Genomic DNA, 16,609 nt, shown 5'->3' on the forward strand with positions numbered 1-16,609 from the left:
ATATGTCCATCTTATATCTGCAAAGCAGGAATCTCAGCCTGAAGCTTTTGAAATTGTTCGCTGTGGAAATGACCGGAGACAGAAGTGTGACAACGGCAGCTGTAACAGAACTAATAATTTGGCAGTTCAGCAGAGTGGATGGGCATGTGATTACCTGCAAACGTCCAATTAAACAGCCCCTGGCGAGGGCAGCACACAGCTGTGCGTGCCCATAACACACACACACACACACACACACGCACATACACACACTCACGAATGACAGGTTCACAAAGCATTGCCAATGTTTCCTCCCAAACATAAACAGTTGAGGCTGTGAAATTTGTGGGAGATGAATGACTGATTCGTCCTTGCACCTGGACTCTGAGGAGGCTCGTGCGTATGTGTGTGAGTGTCCAGCTGTCTGTTCCCCACTCTCCTCATCACCTTTCCCAATGTTTCCTACACTCACTCCTCAACAGTCCATCCGACTTGTGGTGCACCTGTCCAACTCCAGCTCTCAGTCGCCTTTAGGATTTCAGACAACTGTGTCCACTCACCCTGCTCTTTGATCTGGCGGATCTGGCGCACCGTCTCTTTGAGGATGGCACATTTGTCTGGTTTGACGTTGAAGCTGTCGATGTCGCCGAGGTTGGCAGAGATCAGCTCCGCCAGCTCCTCTATGTATTTGCTCTCCTGCTCCCGTCGCTTCCTGTCACACCTGCAGGGGGCAATGTGCAAAGATTAAAGCCGACGCTGACTGATAACTGATTGCTTTTTGGGCACACATTAGATTTAAGAGTTTGTCCAGCAAAAAAACATTCTAGTAGAGGTTGATATTGTAGCTGGAGCACATTGACTGGATTTTTGAGAGCTGCACCTTTAAGTCATTTACTGATAGTGGTAACCGGACAGTACTGATCAATACCACTCTGAAGTCTGTACGCTATATATGAAGCTACAGCCAGCAGCGGGTTAGCTTAGGTTTTGGCCATGGATGTATAAAGAGAACTGGATACAGCATTGTAGGCAGACTCCCGTTCATTCCTATGAGAGTTGCTCAGTCACGAATGAAGCCAAAATGATTTGACTGATAAGGTACCCGGATCATCCAGCGACCTTCTGCGTCCATTGGGCTCATAGAGCAGGCGCAGTAGCGTTTCCTTTAACTCCGCCTCACAGCCCTCGGTCCAGCCTCGGTCTGGGTCTCATTCACATGAATGGAGGAATGGAAATAACTCTGGATTCAGCTATTAGTGCGTTTTACAACTTTTAGGTCCTAATGAATTAAATAAGGACTATTCAAGTGTTGTACTGGGAAGCTGATTTACCTAAAAAAAAATTATCCGCAGAGTTACAGACGTCTCTTTCCCAATGTAAGTCTATGGGAAAAAGTGTTTTGGGGCCAAATGGCATCACGTGACGGACACAGAAGATGTAATTCCAGAGTTTGGCGAAAATTTGCTTCTAAGTCCGACGCTCTTCCTGGGGTCTTGGTTTTGGAGGGGGGTTATGTACTGGACTATTTCTTTGCCGGGTGCAGTGACTTGCTGAAGTCACTGTTGGTTGCCTAGCAACTAGAGTGCAGCTCTATTTTTCTGTCTGAACCCGACCCGAGTCCGAGAGAGTAGTAAGTAACCGAGCCCGACCCGAACCCGAACGTTATTCTGTTTTTTATGTCGGAACTGACCAGAGACAAACACAGGTAATGTAAGTTTGTGTTACCCTGTCACGTAATGGTTGTTACCATGGTTACAGTACTTATTTACAGCCACGTAAATAACAAACCCAAACATAGACAGTAGGTCCATCATTTTTATTTATTTTTACACTATATTTTCACTAAAAAGACTTGAAGCACCACGTCAAGTAGGCCGAACCCGACCCGAACGTCTTTTGAAAATATTTATTACACGGCTTTGTTGAACACTCAATTCTGATTGTTTCTATGGGCTGTTATTTCTTTATAACAGACCGTTGCTATGTAGGTCGAACACTGGCGGACCATTTTAGTGTCAAATTATTGATTTCTTAAGTAAGTAGCCGTGTAATAAGCGGGGGTTCACATCGCCCTATCGGAGTTTATTTCACAACAATGACCAGCTCGCTGCACATTATCCCTTACTTGTCTACTTGTCTGAACCCGGCCTGACCTGTCGGGGTCGGGTATCCACACTCTACTAGCAACCTGATGATGATGACAAGACTCCAGGAAGTCACTGCACATACCAAGAAATAGTCCAACATTTCATTTTTCCACTTCGTTTTTTGTACGGATTAAACAAATGAGATGTAACGTGTTAGTTACTGAGCTTTAGAGTTGCTGGTAGGCAGATTTTTTTAACCTTTGGACAGAGCCAGGCTAGCTGTTTCTAGTCTTTATGTTAAGCTACGCTAATCGTCTTCATGTTTAGTGTACAGAAAGGTATCAATCTTCCCGTCTAACTCTCTGCATGAAAGCAAATAAGCGTATTTCACAAAATGCCTCACTTTATTTTCTGCCTTTTTATGTTGTATTCTATTTACGTTTCAATCCCACTTTTGTAACCTGATGAAAATCCTACTGGGATCTAAATGTCTACTGAACATCTAAAACTACTTACACTATTTTTGCACACATTTAGGTTCCTACTCATCCCAGCACACAAAGGAGGCCCGGCCTGGAGAAGCCACTGACCCAGTAGCCCACTTTCCTTCATTTCCCCTCTCTAGTGCTGATCAGACACACTCACCCCAGACCAGGCGTGTCGCAAGTGGAGAGCTTGCGTTTCCGATTTTCCGAGCTCAGAGGCTCCATGGAGTTCTCCCCCAATCCGCTCATCGTGTACACATATCAGCACCTGAGAGGAAGGAGCACACACACACACATTACACAGGTGTAAACAAGGCTTTAATACAACAGAGGAGGGATTATATAGTCCCTTTTAGCCCTTTAGCTCTTATTATATACGTAATTGTGAAGGGAAGAAGACATGGGAATCATCCTTTTGAACTCAGCAAAAAATAACCAATACAGAGGCAGCTTGTAAAGTGGATACAGCGCAAAACAGTACACAGCAGAGTAAAATATGCTTATATCATGCAAATCGTATTCTCCTGGCAGAGTCTGACGAACATAAACATGTCTCGTCTTCCTCCTCCTCCTCCTCCTCCTCCTCAGAAAAAGAGAGTAAGCATGTGAGGTTGTGTTTGTTTGTGTGTGTGGGCCTGTGCATGTATGAGTTCATCAGCTCATATGGTGCATCCACACAAACACACACATACACACACACACAGGATTAGCAGTGTCTCTGATGATAAGCCACGCTGCACAACTAACCCCGTTAGACAGCCGTCTGTCTCCCATAATGCATCACATTTCGTCTCCAGGAAGTGAGCTGATAAAGGTTGTGGGGAAGAGAGAGGCAGATGGGACGAAAGGAGGCGAAGAGGAGGAGGAGGAGAGGGGAAGGAACGGAAGAAATAAGGGAGGGAGGGAGACGCCGTCGCTGTGAAGTGAGCTCTGATTGGTCACTTTCTTTGCCACAGTGACAGCGGCTGACACTGGGGAAAGGTAGGAGGGAGGGAGGGAGGGAGGGAGGGAGAAGAGGATGGAGGAAGGGAGGGAAAGTAAATGAAGGGGAGAGAGAGAGAGAGAGCAGAAATATAGTGGGAGATATACAGAGTAAATGTAGAGGAAGAAAATATACAGAGGGGGGGGAATCAGAGCAAAAAGAGGCGGAGGCAGTGGGAGGGAGCGAGCTGAGAGAAAGAGAGATAAAGGCATGTCAAAGAAAGATGGGAGGGAGGGAAGGGGAACAGGTGAGAGGGGGAGGAATCAGAGGAGGAGATGTAACATTCAGACTGTCTGGTGTGTGTTTTGAATGCATGTGTGGTGCACACAGAGTGGGCTGAAAGCTTCCAGTACCCCTCTTAACCTTCACAGCCAGAGCAGCTTTTTCATTCCATTGATTACATGGTTATCCTCTGACCAGAGCGCTGCCTCTCCTGCATAGCAAATCAGGCCAACGGCAGGGGAGAGATGCCGGCCTGTTATTTAATCACCATGCACCATCATCTCATGCTCCTTCTGGTGGGATCAGAGCAAAACGTCTGATTGCGTTCCTTTTTTTTTTTGGTTCTTGGATAGAGACCGTTCTAATCTTCAGTTGCGCGCTCTCGGCACGCAAAGAAGATCCAGCTGAAACACGCAGTGAACACACCTTCTTATTGAGACAGAATCAATGTGCTTTCATGCCATGTCTTCAAGACCAGGTGAAACACAAGTGTATTCCCTCGCAAGACAACAACGGGGAATACTCAAAAACAAGAGATGCTCTGAAAACATCCCTCCCGCTTTGAGTTTCTTTCAGATTTCTCTTTTAATCTCTCCCTTGAGTACCTCCCATCTGACTGTCTGTCTGTCTGACTGTCTCGTTGCCATTGTCTGCTTGCCTACCTGCTCCTCTTCTTGCCTATCCTCCTGTCTACCTGCCTCATCGTTAGACAAAACCCCCGCTCGCTGTTGTCTGATGAAACCTACCACGAGGGAGACGAGGAGCAGAGGAGGCAAAAAGCAGAGAGGGGGGGAGGCACAAAGTCGGAGGGTTCAGAACTCGAAGAGCCAAAGCAAAGTGTTTGAGTGAAACTCCCGTCTTTGCTCCTCCGACGATACAGCCCGCCCGCCCGCCCGCCTGGCGGCCTATTGATGGAGTTCTCAAAGGGGGAGTTGCTCTAATTGCAGAGTGAATGAGGCGGCCCCCGAGAATGGTTGATTAGGAGGCTGCTGAATGCCCCAGGGAAATGGGTCACCTCCAGCCTGGCGCGGGCCGCCCGCTTTTCCAGTGCAGGGAGAAAGTCAATTACACGCCACAGGCAGTGTGGGGCCTGGTGGCAGAGAGGCAGCGGGGCTGCGGTGGGCACAATATAGCAGCAGGGGGCGGTGGGAATGAGACGCCTAAAGAGGGAAATGGGAGAGGGTGATGGCAGTATGGAGGGCAGCGAGAGGGACAGGAGAGATGGGCAAGAAGATGGCAATTTAAGGGAGAAAGATTGAGGCGCAGTAGATTTGACAGAGTGAAAAGTAGTACCTGGGTTAATGCACATTTTGAATTTGAGCATTAGGGACATTTAAATGGAAAAAGTCTTGGCTGAGGTGGAAAAGTTGTGGAGAAGATGTACAAAATGATGATGGAAACGACACATATGTCGACAGAGGAAGCAAATTAATCAATGTAAATAACAAACAAACACCTTTATTCCTTGTATTTGAACATAAATAAATACAAGGATTGGACCATTATAGCAGATGGTTACAGTTATACAGTTAGATCTGGGAGAAAAGACTGCTCCTCAACAATCCAAGCAGCAACAGTGATCCTACTGGAAAAACTAACACCTTTAAACACATATGAACATTAACTATTAGTTAGATATACTACCAAATCTTAGCTCTCAGCATGAACAGGAGGAGGCGGTTGGGGGTGGTGAAGGGAGGGCAGAACGCCGCTGATCTGAGGGTAACAGTGTGTGTCAAGTGTCATCATACATCTGTACGAATAGGATTGTACAAACTCTCTCCCACTCTTCATATTATATACAGCACATCATGGAAATACACTTTGATTCTGATGTGCTTAAAATATACCCTGCTTAGTTGGAAGCACACCTAGCATGATAACAAAGAGCTTAATAGGCAAATTGGAGTGGAAATTCAGTGGAAAAGGAAGGCGTCGTTCATGACACCACAACCAAGAGAAACAAACAGACTCCTCCGACCACACAGCTCCTGATCAGCTGCATGTTACGTCTATAGATAAAATCATATAGTTGAAGATGACTCAAAGACATGAATCAGGGCCAGAGGTAATAAGCTGTTGATCAGAGTGCTTATTTGTTGTGGCTCGGCCAGAGAAACAAATAAGAACAGGAAGTAGAATTTAGCTCCCATCAGATTGAGCCGTCATGGGAGAGTCTCCTGCTATACAGGTGAGTGCACCCATCAGGTAAACAGCTCTGGATCGTTCACACTAAAGTGTGACCCGGTTCTCAACTCTGATCTTGACCCGAGCGATTTCAAGGGGTCACCGCCTTCACGCTGACAGTTGACCCACATATTTTCCGGGTCATTAGACGGGTGTGAAAGGAGGATCACTCAGGTCAACGGCGCTGTGGCATCACCTGGGGTGAAGCTAAACTCCTGAGGTCTGATACAGGACAGCAGCCTGCCAGTGACCCCGCAGCCTGGAGCCCAGTGGGAGCACTGCTCACCAGGAGGCACAGACTTTATGGCAAAACCAGAGAAAACAGTTCACCTCATAAACTAGATTGCAATCCAATCCCAGTTAAATTCACGTGCTTCGGGGCAAACAAATATCCCCTTTAATCAACACTTTGTTTCCATGACAAGGTACCGTGAACACTGAAAGCCACATTTCTATGACATTTACTGTCATAGTTCCCAGAGGATTTCTTGTTGACCTACTGACCTTCCTCTAGCCCCACAGTCAGGCCAAGTTTCCTCTTGCATACAGGAAATATCAATGTTTATCTAAAGCCCTTCTCAGACATGGAATACGTAACATTGCTGGCCTCATTTATTTGTTAAAGTGACAGCATTTTCTCATTCAGACATAGACGTCTTTCTCGTGACTTCATCCAGACACCACGGGACGGAGCCACAACATGTGCGATATTTGGCAAAAGGTTTAATTCCCATTAATTCCCATGTTTCCTCCATGCAGTCTTTATGTTGTTTAATTTGTATAGATGCATGTGAGATTTCCAAATCAAGGATTTCTGTCTTGTTTCAGCTATTTTTTGGAGAGAAATATTACAAACTGTTTCATTACAGCGAAAGAAAATGAAGTTTGCAAAGAGATTTGATTGTTTCTAACAATAACCCTGAAATAGTTTGTAGAGTTTGTGGATTAAACATTCAATATTAACTATTCATTACATGGATATCAATCAGATGAAAACTGAATTAGTTCTGTTTTTAGTTTTTGGGAGGAGGAAGGAAGTTTTTGCAAACGGCTGTGGGTTTACCCAACGTAACTTTATATATTAGTGAAGGGTTTGGAGGCTGATTCAAGGGGAGTTTGTAATTGCCTCCTTAAATGGATCCGATTCCTCCTGTCTGTTTTCCTACGCATACGATCCTGTAGTAGATACCGTGACTTTGTTTTATGTGTTTTAAATGTTTGAAACACTGTATTGCTGCTGTTCTTGCCAGGGCTCCCTTGGAGAAGAGAGGTTTAATAATAAAATATAAGATATTAAAATATTCTATAAGAACTGTACTCTTTCACTCCGTGAATATTTTTTGTATACTTCGGTGTACACAATAAAAAACAAGCTGCAATAAGATGAGCCGCGCTTCATAACACTGGTGAGTTAAAGTCATGGACTCGAGGGGAGCCGAATATAAAAGGATGAACGGCATCTAAAAACTGAAAGCAAAAACAAAAAAAAAAGGTTTTGGAAGACAAAGCAGAGAGACGACCGACTTCCCACGACAGGGTGAGTCACAGCAGAAAAAAAAAAGCCCAACGCAACAAACAAGAACGTGTCGGAAAGAGTTACTGAGAGCAGACGACGAGAGCACAGGAAAAACTGGCAAGAACAGACACAATCTAGACTTATCTTTAATCTGTGTTGCACTTAATGTGTACACAGGCAGGTTTATTTCTGCCTGAGCATCATCAGACACATCTTAGGTCCCCCGAGTGGATTCAGGGTCGAACTGAAACTCTTACAGTTTGTTGTGCACGAGAGCTTCAAGGTTAAAACTGAAAGTTTAGTAAATCTATTGAATAAATGGTTCTTTCTCTGTGGGTTGACTGAGTACGCTCATTCACTGTCTCTCAAACGCTGACTGGGCAGAATTGTGGCACCGGCTGCCATCAAACTTCCTGTGTGTTTGTGTGACAAGCGTCTCCATTCTTTCCTTTTTTGGGGGGGCGGAGGATGAGACCGTGGAGGCCGGACGGTTCGGGCAGGGCTGCTAGTTGCTGATGAGTAAAGGGAGGAGCAGATAGGAAGGCAGAGGGAGGGAGGAAGGGGGAAGGAAGGTGACGGAGTTTGCAGGGCGGGCGCGCTCAGGCTGGGTGATGCAAATAGCCCCACAGTTGCCTCCCCCGCCTACCTGCCTGCCTGCCAGCCGCTGTTTCATAATCTCTGTTGACAAAACAGAGGCACACGGCCCTGGCATGGCCCTGTAAACTCACACCAGTGACACGACAAGAGCTGCTTTGCTCCGAGTGCTCGAGCCATAGACAGTCTTCACTGCTTTATGAGGGATAAAGAAGGAACTGGTTCCCAGTCCGCCTTCTGATTTAAACTGTTCTAATCCAGTAGAATAGATTTCAGGAGTATTTTTCCCTTCTGTAAATTCCCATTCCAGTGTTTTCTTTTTTATGATATCGTCAATGGTCCTCAACATTCAAGATTCAAAAGAGCTTTATTGTCATCGTCTCTGAATGACGTTGCACTTCATTGGAGTAGAAACTACATTGTCTTTGTCAAAGATAAAATAGCATTATAGCATGTAAACTTCTAGATTAGTTAATGATACTATTCCTATATGTTATTATGGCCATCAGTTTGAATTATTTCAATTTTGTGAGTGACTTCGGCATAGCGGATGGTAGGGCTGCATTATTCCATTAATTGTTTGTCTACAAAATGTCATAAAATAGTGAAACCCAGAGCCCAAGTTGACATATTATATTATATTATATTATATCAGACTATGAAAAACAGCAGACATTCACATTTTAGAAGCTGAAACCTGAGAATTTAATAGTATTTTTGCTTTTAAAAGTGACTTAAACAATTAAACGCTGATCAAAGTTGTTACAGTTTTATATTCTGTCAATCAACAAATCAATTAATCAAATACCATGCTGCTAACGGCATTATTCCTGCTGCCATTTTATGCATTATAACTTTATTGTTGCAGGTATTATTATTATTTGAATGTATCTTTTTTAACCATTAGAGCATTTTACAGTTTTCAATGATAAATGAGGCACATCTTTACATGTGTGAAGGCACTTTTATAATTCATCACACTTTATTCACTTCTCGCCAAGATTAATCAATTAGTTGTCAACTATTAAATTAATCGCTAACTATTTTGATAATCGATTAATTGGTTTGAGTTATTTTTTTTTAAGGAAAAAAAGGTTTAAATTCTCTGATTCCAGCTTCTTAAATATCAATATTTTCTGGTTTCTTTACTCCTCTATGACAGTAACGTCCAAGACGTAAACCTGGGCTTCGGGAAACACTGACTGACATTTTTCACCATTTTCTGACATTTTATAGACCAAACAACTAATCTATTAATTGAGAAAATTATCGACAGATACACAATGAAAATAATGGTTAGTTGCAGCCCTACTTGCACTTTACAGCATTTGTTCTTTCTTATAGCTATATAAATTGTATCTGTTCTCATTGTGTGCACCACTGCACTGTACAGGTGCTGTGGTTCGTGCCAGTCAGAGGCACGAATCAGAGCTAAAGAAAAGTCAGAATGATTCATTGTTGCACCTGGGGAGAAAACACTGTCTGCACCGTGGTTGCCGAATTCATCCAAAACTGACCCAAAAGTAAAAATGATGTAACCTGCCGAATGTATCATCAGGTTTCTCTACAAAGTGTGTAATCGCCAGCGTTCAGCTGCAGCCGAATTTTTAAGTTCTGCGATTGGATATTTCTCCCCGTATGTTTGATGTGTACAGGCTTGTACCTTTGACTTTATATTACTCGAAGAAACAAATGCTTTCATGGCCAGCCAAGTCTCAGAAGTGCTCCACCTGCCAGTCACCTAACATTATCTATGGCGAACATGGACTTTTTACTTTCTTACATGAACTCTTTGCGGAAGAATCCAGGAGCCACCTGCCCCTCCTCATCTTCATCCTCTCTGGTTTTCTTCCTGTTCCATGTCCAGTAACCTACTTCCGTCTCTTAACGATCTCACTCTGCATACTATCACTCCTGCTATCTGTGCAGCTGCAAACGCATGTGTGGGACTGCACGTGAACGAAAGAGATTTTGGTCGAGTCTGGGCACATTTATATATATATATATACACGTGTGTGTGTGTGTGTGTGTGTGTGTGTGTTGTTGTCACCTGCAGAAGGGGGTAAAAGATTAATGCTCTCTTTCAGCCTCTGTGGCAGGTAGAGCACAAAGAATAATTTGATTTCTCCTCCTGTCTCCCTGCTGTCTTCCCACTCTTCATTTTCTCATCTGCCTGAAAATCATCTGCTCATCTCTCTTTGTTTGCCTCTCGTTACCACCACCACCGCCACTCTTTCTCCAAAACTATTCCAAAAAACCACCAACACCTCATAAAACATTTGCTCCGAAAAACACAAACTGTTCTCATCGTCTCTGCGTTCAGGTCAGGAGGATGTTGCAAGAATGTGGCAACAACAAGAAACTGTCTCTGGCAAACCGCTCAACCTAAACCCAGCAGGCCGTTACCATGCCAACCATACGGGATGTTAGCCCACCTTGCGACGGCGCCCGAGATGATGGACGATCAGATCCCCCCTTCCCCTCTCTCTTGGGGCGTGGTCCTATGTGGGCTGGTCAATTGAGTCTGGAGAGAAAAAAAAAAAAAAGAGAAAAAAGTTGAAGCTCAACAGTTTATTATAGAGACATTAATGAATAACAAGCAGCATTATCAATCAGCGGCCTGGAGACACACGTGCACAGGAAGCTGCATTAACAGCTTAATGAGCAGGAGGAACTGTGAGCCTTTGCTATGTGCTTTTGTCTTCATTACGGGCGCACATGGACGGAGAAAAAGCACCGTGGCTCCTCTGCATTTGCATTAACACTCAGAACGCTCCCACAGCCAGACCAGCCACACACACGCACACACACACGAAAAGGGATGTTGAGACACAAGTTTTACAGGAAGCCAAACCGTCGAAACCTGAAAGTGACGACAGCATACGACCCACCGACCACTCTAACTATAAAAGGTAAAAGAAAGTCCACTAAATGTGCGCTCCTGAGCCACACAACTGGATTTAAAACGTCAAGCCTTTATTGGCAAATATCTCTCATGCTTTGTGGACTCTGAGCAAGATTACGAAAACAGACTATTAGGCTAAATCACCGCTCTAATCCCAAAAGCACATAATAGGCTAATTTGTGTCCATTTAGATCCTGATAAGAAACAATACGTGTGTGTGTGTGTTTAGGCCACACTGAGTTGTTGTAGTAGCTCAAGTGTTCTGTGTGAACAATCACAAGAGTGTATCCCGTGGGGGTAAAGAGTGCGTAACCATGGAGAACGCTGGGCGTTTCCATGACACCCTGTCATCAGTGGAGCACGCCGCCAGGATGTCTCATGTTCATCTGTCACTGTGCCTCAGTGAGTGTGTCTGTGTGTGTGAGTGTGGTAGAGATAAACTGTACTTTCATTTACATTACCAGGATGTGTGAGAGCGTCGTGACAGAGCGCACGTTTACAACCAAATATCTGGACACGCCTACATGAGTGTGTGTGTGTGTGTGTGTGTGTGAGTGTGTTTCTAGGGCTGACCTAAAGTGCAGCGTGCCCATGTTGTGTATGTTTGTGTGTGTGTGTGTTAGTGCGGCATTCACCGTCAGCGACCTGACCGCTGGCTGCACCCATGATTGGGAGCAGATGGGGGCTGTCGGTGTGTGTGTGTGTGTGTGTGTGTGTGTGTGTGTTAGGAGGAGGAGGAGGTGGTGGGTGCTCTAGTTTAGGTGATGTATGGACTCTTACACACCAACAAAGACCCTCCTTCAACCCGATGTGTTTCCTATTAATTGAAAGGGGAGAAAAATAGAGCCAGAGAATGACTGCTTAAGCAGGAATAATTTATAGCTCAGCTGCGACAAAGAGTAACTCACTCCATTTTTTGTGTAAAAGTTGTGGGGAGAAAGAAAAAAAAAAAAGTAGTTCTCCTCTCCGTGCCTGAGCCGGAACAAGAGAGCCTTCATTACTGCTCTTTGTGCTCACTTTGACACAGCCGTGAAAAACCAGAGTGAATAAAATGGTAGTTAACGGCATGTGGCGTTGCTCATACCGCCGTAAAGCCTTGAATATAAAAAGCAGTGTGAATGAGATGCAGAGGTTGAGTCTACGGAGCAACATAGAGGCCTTTTTTACAGTCCTCCTCTCAACACACGTCTGTTGTGCTCTTCAATTACCCGTCACCAGACAGCTAAACAACCTTTTACTGTACGACTGTTTGTGCACTCGATGCACTTGAGCAACACAATAAATATCTTACGCCGCAACATCTTCCTCTTGTTAAAGCGACACACTTTACAGGATGCAATAAAGATGCAGCCAGAGTTCATATTTTACTGTGGATGCTCATGCAGAAGCCATTAACTTCATGAACTTGAACTGCTCAGTGTACAGTAGAGAGGAGCGGATACAAAGTGGCAGAGATCGTATCTCCACGACAATTCGTACAGTACAAACCTAAAAGACTGATTTAACTCAGTGGTTTGTTGTGAGATTTCTTCCTCTTTCCATGTTATGATATTGCAGAACTCACTGCTGATGAATCAATGTTTTCTGGGCCTCTTTGTCCCTACGTTGCCCTATTACTCACTTAAAATTGGAGATTGTCAGACCTCTGTTAACCCCTTAAAACTTTATTCTGTCGCTTTCAGAGATTGTTGCGGGCTGAGTTTTAAGGTTCAAGCCAGAGTGAAGATACTGAACATCAATGGGTTTAAAGCTGATAATTGGTATTCAGCTTAATTTGTTTGTGCATCAGCCAAAAACAATGCAAAATGATGCTTTGTTCCAAGGGATAGTGTCAAAAATCATTATAATGTATGTCAAACACAGGAAAAACTGCATTACACCTTGACTGAAGGGACTTATGGAAATATTTTCTTAACAAATCCACAAACTATTGTGTGAGTGAACAGGTCTGATTTACGGATTCTTTCATTGTATTACAATTTCTGTGTCGTCGAGCCCAAAGAAAAACATGTGCTCCAGTTTCCTTCTTTCATGGACGGTGATCTACCCTGACCTGTCCTCCTCAACACATACAGTAGAGCTGTATGATTATAGCACCTTCATTGAGCTGTTATATTGTGTTGTAAAGTGTTTCTGTCACTTAATCTGAATGCAGCCGCGTGCTGAGCAGAAACTGAACACACTTTCTCAGCTTGCGTGTTAGTGAGGAGTGTAAAGCTGCACACAGTCGAGAATCAGGCCTGATAAGATAAAGATGGTGAAACTGCACACATTTCCTCCTCTGACACCTTCAGCTGAACCAGGAAGAAAACTGAAAGTCACACGGAACCACTGTGTGAAAGAGAGAGAGACAACATCTTTCTTTTGGTAACAAAGTCCATTTAAGGCTAATCAGACAGAGTGTGATATTTCTCAAGATCCATTCAGGTTATTGGACAAACTGAGACAAAGATTTGATACCTGTGGTGACAGATCGGGATCCTACCTGGACCCTATTAGAAGGAGGATATGTGGGCGTTCACATAATGAAAGACAGTCCTGTGTTAATAAAAATGCAATGGACATAAGGGATATAAATCCACAACCACAGGCTTATCAGATGTGAAAACACTACGCAGTGGTTTGTAAAACTACTAAACAGGATTTGGTCAAGTTATCACGAGGCAAACATTTTATCTTTCATTGCTGCAATCGTGAAGTAAAAACTTGAAATGTGACTCTTATGTTACAAGGTGATCTTACCAGGAATGTGTGCTTGGCAAATGCAGCAGCGTCTTGCCAGGTGACGTTAGGTTGCAGCAAAAGTTGAGTAACGCTAAACTTTACTAGGAACTGTGAGGACCCTTGTTAGCACAAAAAAACATTTTATGAAAAACGAATGTGCAGCCTTTTATATGAGATTGTTGTTGACACGTTGTGGCAAAATTAAAGGGTATTTAAAGGGTAATTAAGGGTAATAAGCAGTCAGCACACCACTGCAACCAAAACCATATACTTTGAATCCAGTATTGAATCTTCTTATTGAATCCAAATCCTTTTGAATCCCTTATCAAATCTGATTAGGTTTAACCTTCCACCATTTACAATTAACTAAAGTTATAAATAACTAAAACTCAAAGATACAAATATTAGCCTATTGCAAATATATCGTATCAGTGTACACATCAGTGTACAGAAAACTAGATTTGAGGGTTATTTAGAAACAGTGTCTATATTACTGTACATAGTCAATGCTCAGTATTTGTCCAGGTCACAAAAACTAATTTAAAAGATCTGTATCAAGATTGTTTGTTTAAAAAATATTTCTATCGATCGATATATCGTTAATAAATGCCGATATCGGTATCTGCCTCAAAAACTCCAGTATCAGTTGCTTTTGCCCTCTGCTAATAAAAAAGGAGAAGAGAGGAGATTCAAAAGGAGATTGTTGCTGTCTGGGTATTTCGCCAAACAGGATCAAAAAACAGCCCTGCGCACGCTAAAATGAGTTTTATTTGCGTATACTTTAAACACACCCTTTAAAAGAGCATTCATGTCCAGCCAAAAGGATCTGCGCCTTTAAGGAACATCTTCAGGCGACTGACAGATAGGCAAATTAAATTCAGGCACATCCACTAGTTGTTTCTTTGTGAGCTTTAATCTTTTCCCTCTTCTTCTAACTGTCTCTCTGTTTTTTTATAACAGGATTTTTCTCTCCATGTGTCCGTCTTCTGTAATGACTGTGAATAAGGGAAATTGTGAGCGCTGGCCAGCATACACAACGGCACAGTGAAGAACGCATAAAAGTACATTGTGTGTAAGTGTGTGTACTCTGGGTAACTTCGCCCCGGACCCCTCCAACAGATCCAGCACTCACACTGGAGCAAAATGGGAGCCAAGCCACATCTTGGCACCTCGCCTCCCCTTAAACAAATCAGGCCACAGAGGCTAATAAAAAAAACTCCAAGTCCACTGCTCGTCTCCTCAGACGAGGGGGTACCGAAGAGGGAAGCCGTACTCAGCTATAACCCGCTCCGTCTGCAATGAAGTCGTACAAGACGTACAAAAGGTGCCAGTCTCTCCACTGTCTCCATCATCATCCCAACCCCCTTTTCTTTGCTGTTAAACAGCACTTTGATGTTATATTGTTCTTAACTAGCCACGCTTTAAAAAAAAAACCACTCATTGAAAACAAATTGCTTCTTAGTTCAGTGACAAAGTGAGCGTGAACTTTCCATCTTTAGACCAATTACCGCTATCATAGCACACAGCCTGCTGCTTCAAACTTCACACTTCAGAGAGGGATAAGAGGAGGGGGTGGAGGATGAAGAGAAGCGGAGGGGAAGCGTCTGGCTCAGGGCAGAAAATAGGCCAGGCGGGTCTAAAAACTAAAACTCATCCAGCCGTCCAGGGTGTGTCTGCTGTAGGCTGCCATCAAACATGCATTTACATATTCAAAAAAGGAAACAGGCGTTTGCATGAGTCATCCTTTCCAAGAAGGTAGAGGAAACCAGACTGCACCACGCTACAGTATCACAACAATGAATCTGCAGGCACACAAGCAGCTAACTAAACTCTCAGAAAGGACAAACCGTAAAAAAAAAATGATTGTATTAGGTTTTTGTAATAATAGCTCAAGGCCACTTTAAAATGACTTTACGGTGCAACATCTGTTTTGAGTACAGGCTGACACTCAATGTAATAAAACGGGCAATTTTCTTCTCTTAGAATTCACAGGGTATCAAATACAGTAAGACCGCGTTTGAAGATCAAAAAACGAGGGGATCACTGTGCACATGCAGCGCTACGCCTCAATACTGCTTTATTTCTGTTTATATTCTTATTTCTCCCGATGAACTTTGTTTACTATTGGAAAGACAAATCGTGTGCCACCTGACTGGGGTTATCTGTGGCATTGTGCCGAATAGTTAAGGTTAGGCACTGATAAAGAATAGTTAAGGTTAGGCATTGATAAAGAATAGTTAAGGTTAGGCATTGATACCGAATAGTTAAGGTTAGGCATTGATACAGAATAGTTAAGGTTAGGCATTGATACAGAATAGTTAAGGTTAGGCATTGATAAAGAATAGTTAAGGTTAGGCATTGATACCGAATAGTTAAGGTTAGGCATTGATACAGAATAGTTAAGGTTAGGCATTGATACCGAATAGTTAAGGTTAGGCATTGATACAGAATAGTTAAGGTTAGGCATTGATAAAGAATAGTTAAGGTTAGGCATTGATATAGAATAGTTAAGGTTAGGCATTGATACAGAATAGTTAAGGTTAGGCATTGATACAGAATAGTTAAGGTTAGGCATTGATACAGAATAGTTAAGGTTAGGCATTGATAAAGAATAGTTAAGGTTAGGCATTGATAAAGAATAGTTAAGGTTAGGCATTGATATAGAATAGTTAAGGTTAGGCATTGATATAGAATAGTTAAGGTTAGGCATTGATACAGAATAGTTAAGGTTAGGCATTGATACAGAATAGTTAAGGTTAGGCATTGATACAGAAAAGTTAAGGTTAGGCATTGATACAGAATAGTTAAGGTTAGGCATTGATAAAGAATAGTTAAGGTTAGGCATTGATAAAGAATAGTTAAGGTTAGGCATTGATAAAGAATAGTTAAGGTTAGGCATTGATACAGAAAAGTTAAGGTTAGGCATTG

At 43.1% G+C, this 16,609-nt stretch overlaps 1 protein-coding gene across 2 annotated transcripts in view; it reads right to left on the minus strand.

Moving 5' to 3' along the window:
* Positions 1 to 16,609, minus strand: part of LOC119489324 (nuclear receptor coactivator 3-like) — a 66,175-nt gene that overhangs the window by 17,353 nt on the left and 32,213 nt on the right. For both annotated transcript variants that reach the window (XM_037771582.1, XM_037771581.1), the window contains exons 2-4: positions 10,488 to 10,576; positions 2,712 to 2,819; positions 540 to 700 (exon numbers count right to left, since the gene is read on the minus strand). In XM_037771582.1, coding sequence (XP_037627510.1) covers positions 540 to 700; positions 2,712 to 2,800 — 250 coding nt within the window. In that variant the 5' untranslated portion in view covers positions 2,801 to 2,819; positions 10,488 to 10,576. The remainder of the gene's footprint in view (positions 1 to 539; positions 701 to 2,711; positions 2,820 to 10,487; positions 10,577 to 16,609) is intronic.

The sequence above is a fragment of the Sebastes umbrosus genome, chromosome 6 (genome assembly GCF_015220745.1).
Source record: "Sebastes umbrosus isolate fSebUmb1 chromosome 6, fSebUmb1.pri, whole genome shotgun sequence".
NCBI lineage: Eukaryota > Metazoa > Chordata > Actinopteri > Perciformes > Sebastidae > Sebastes > Sebastes umbrosus.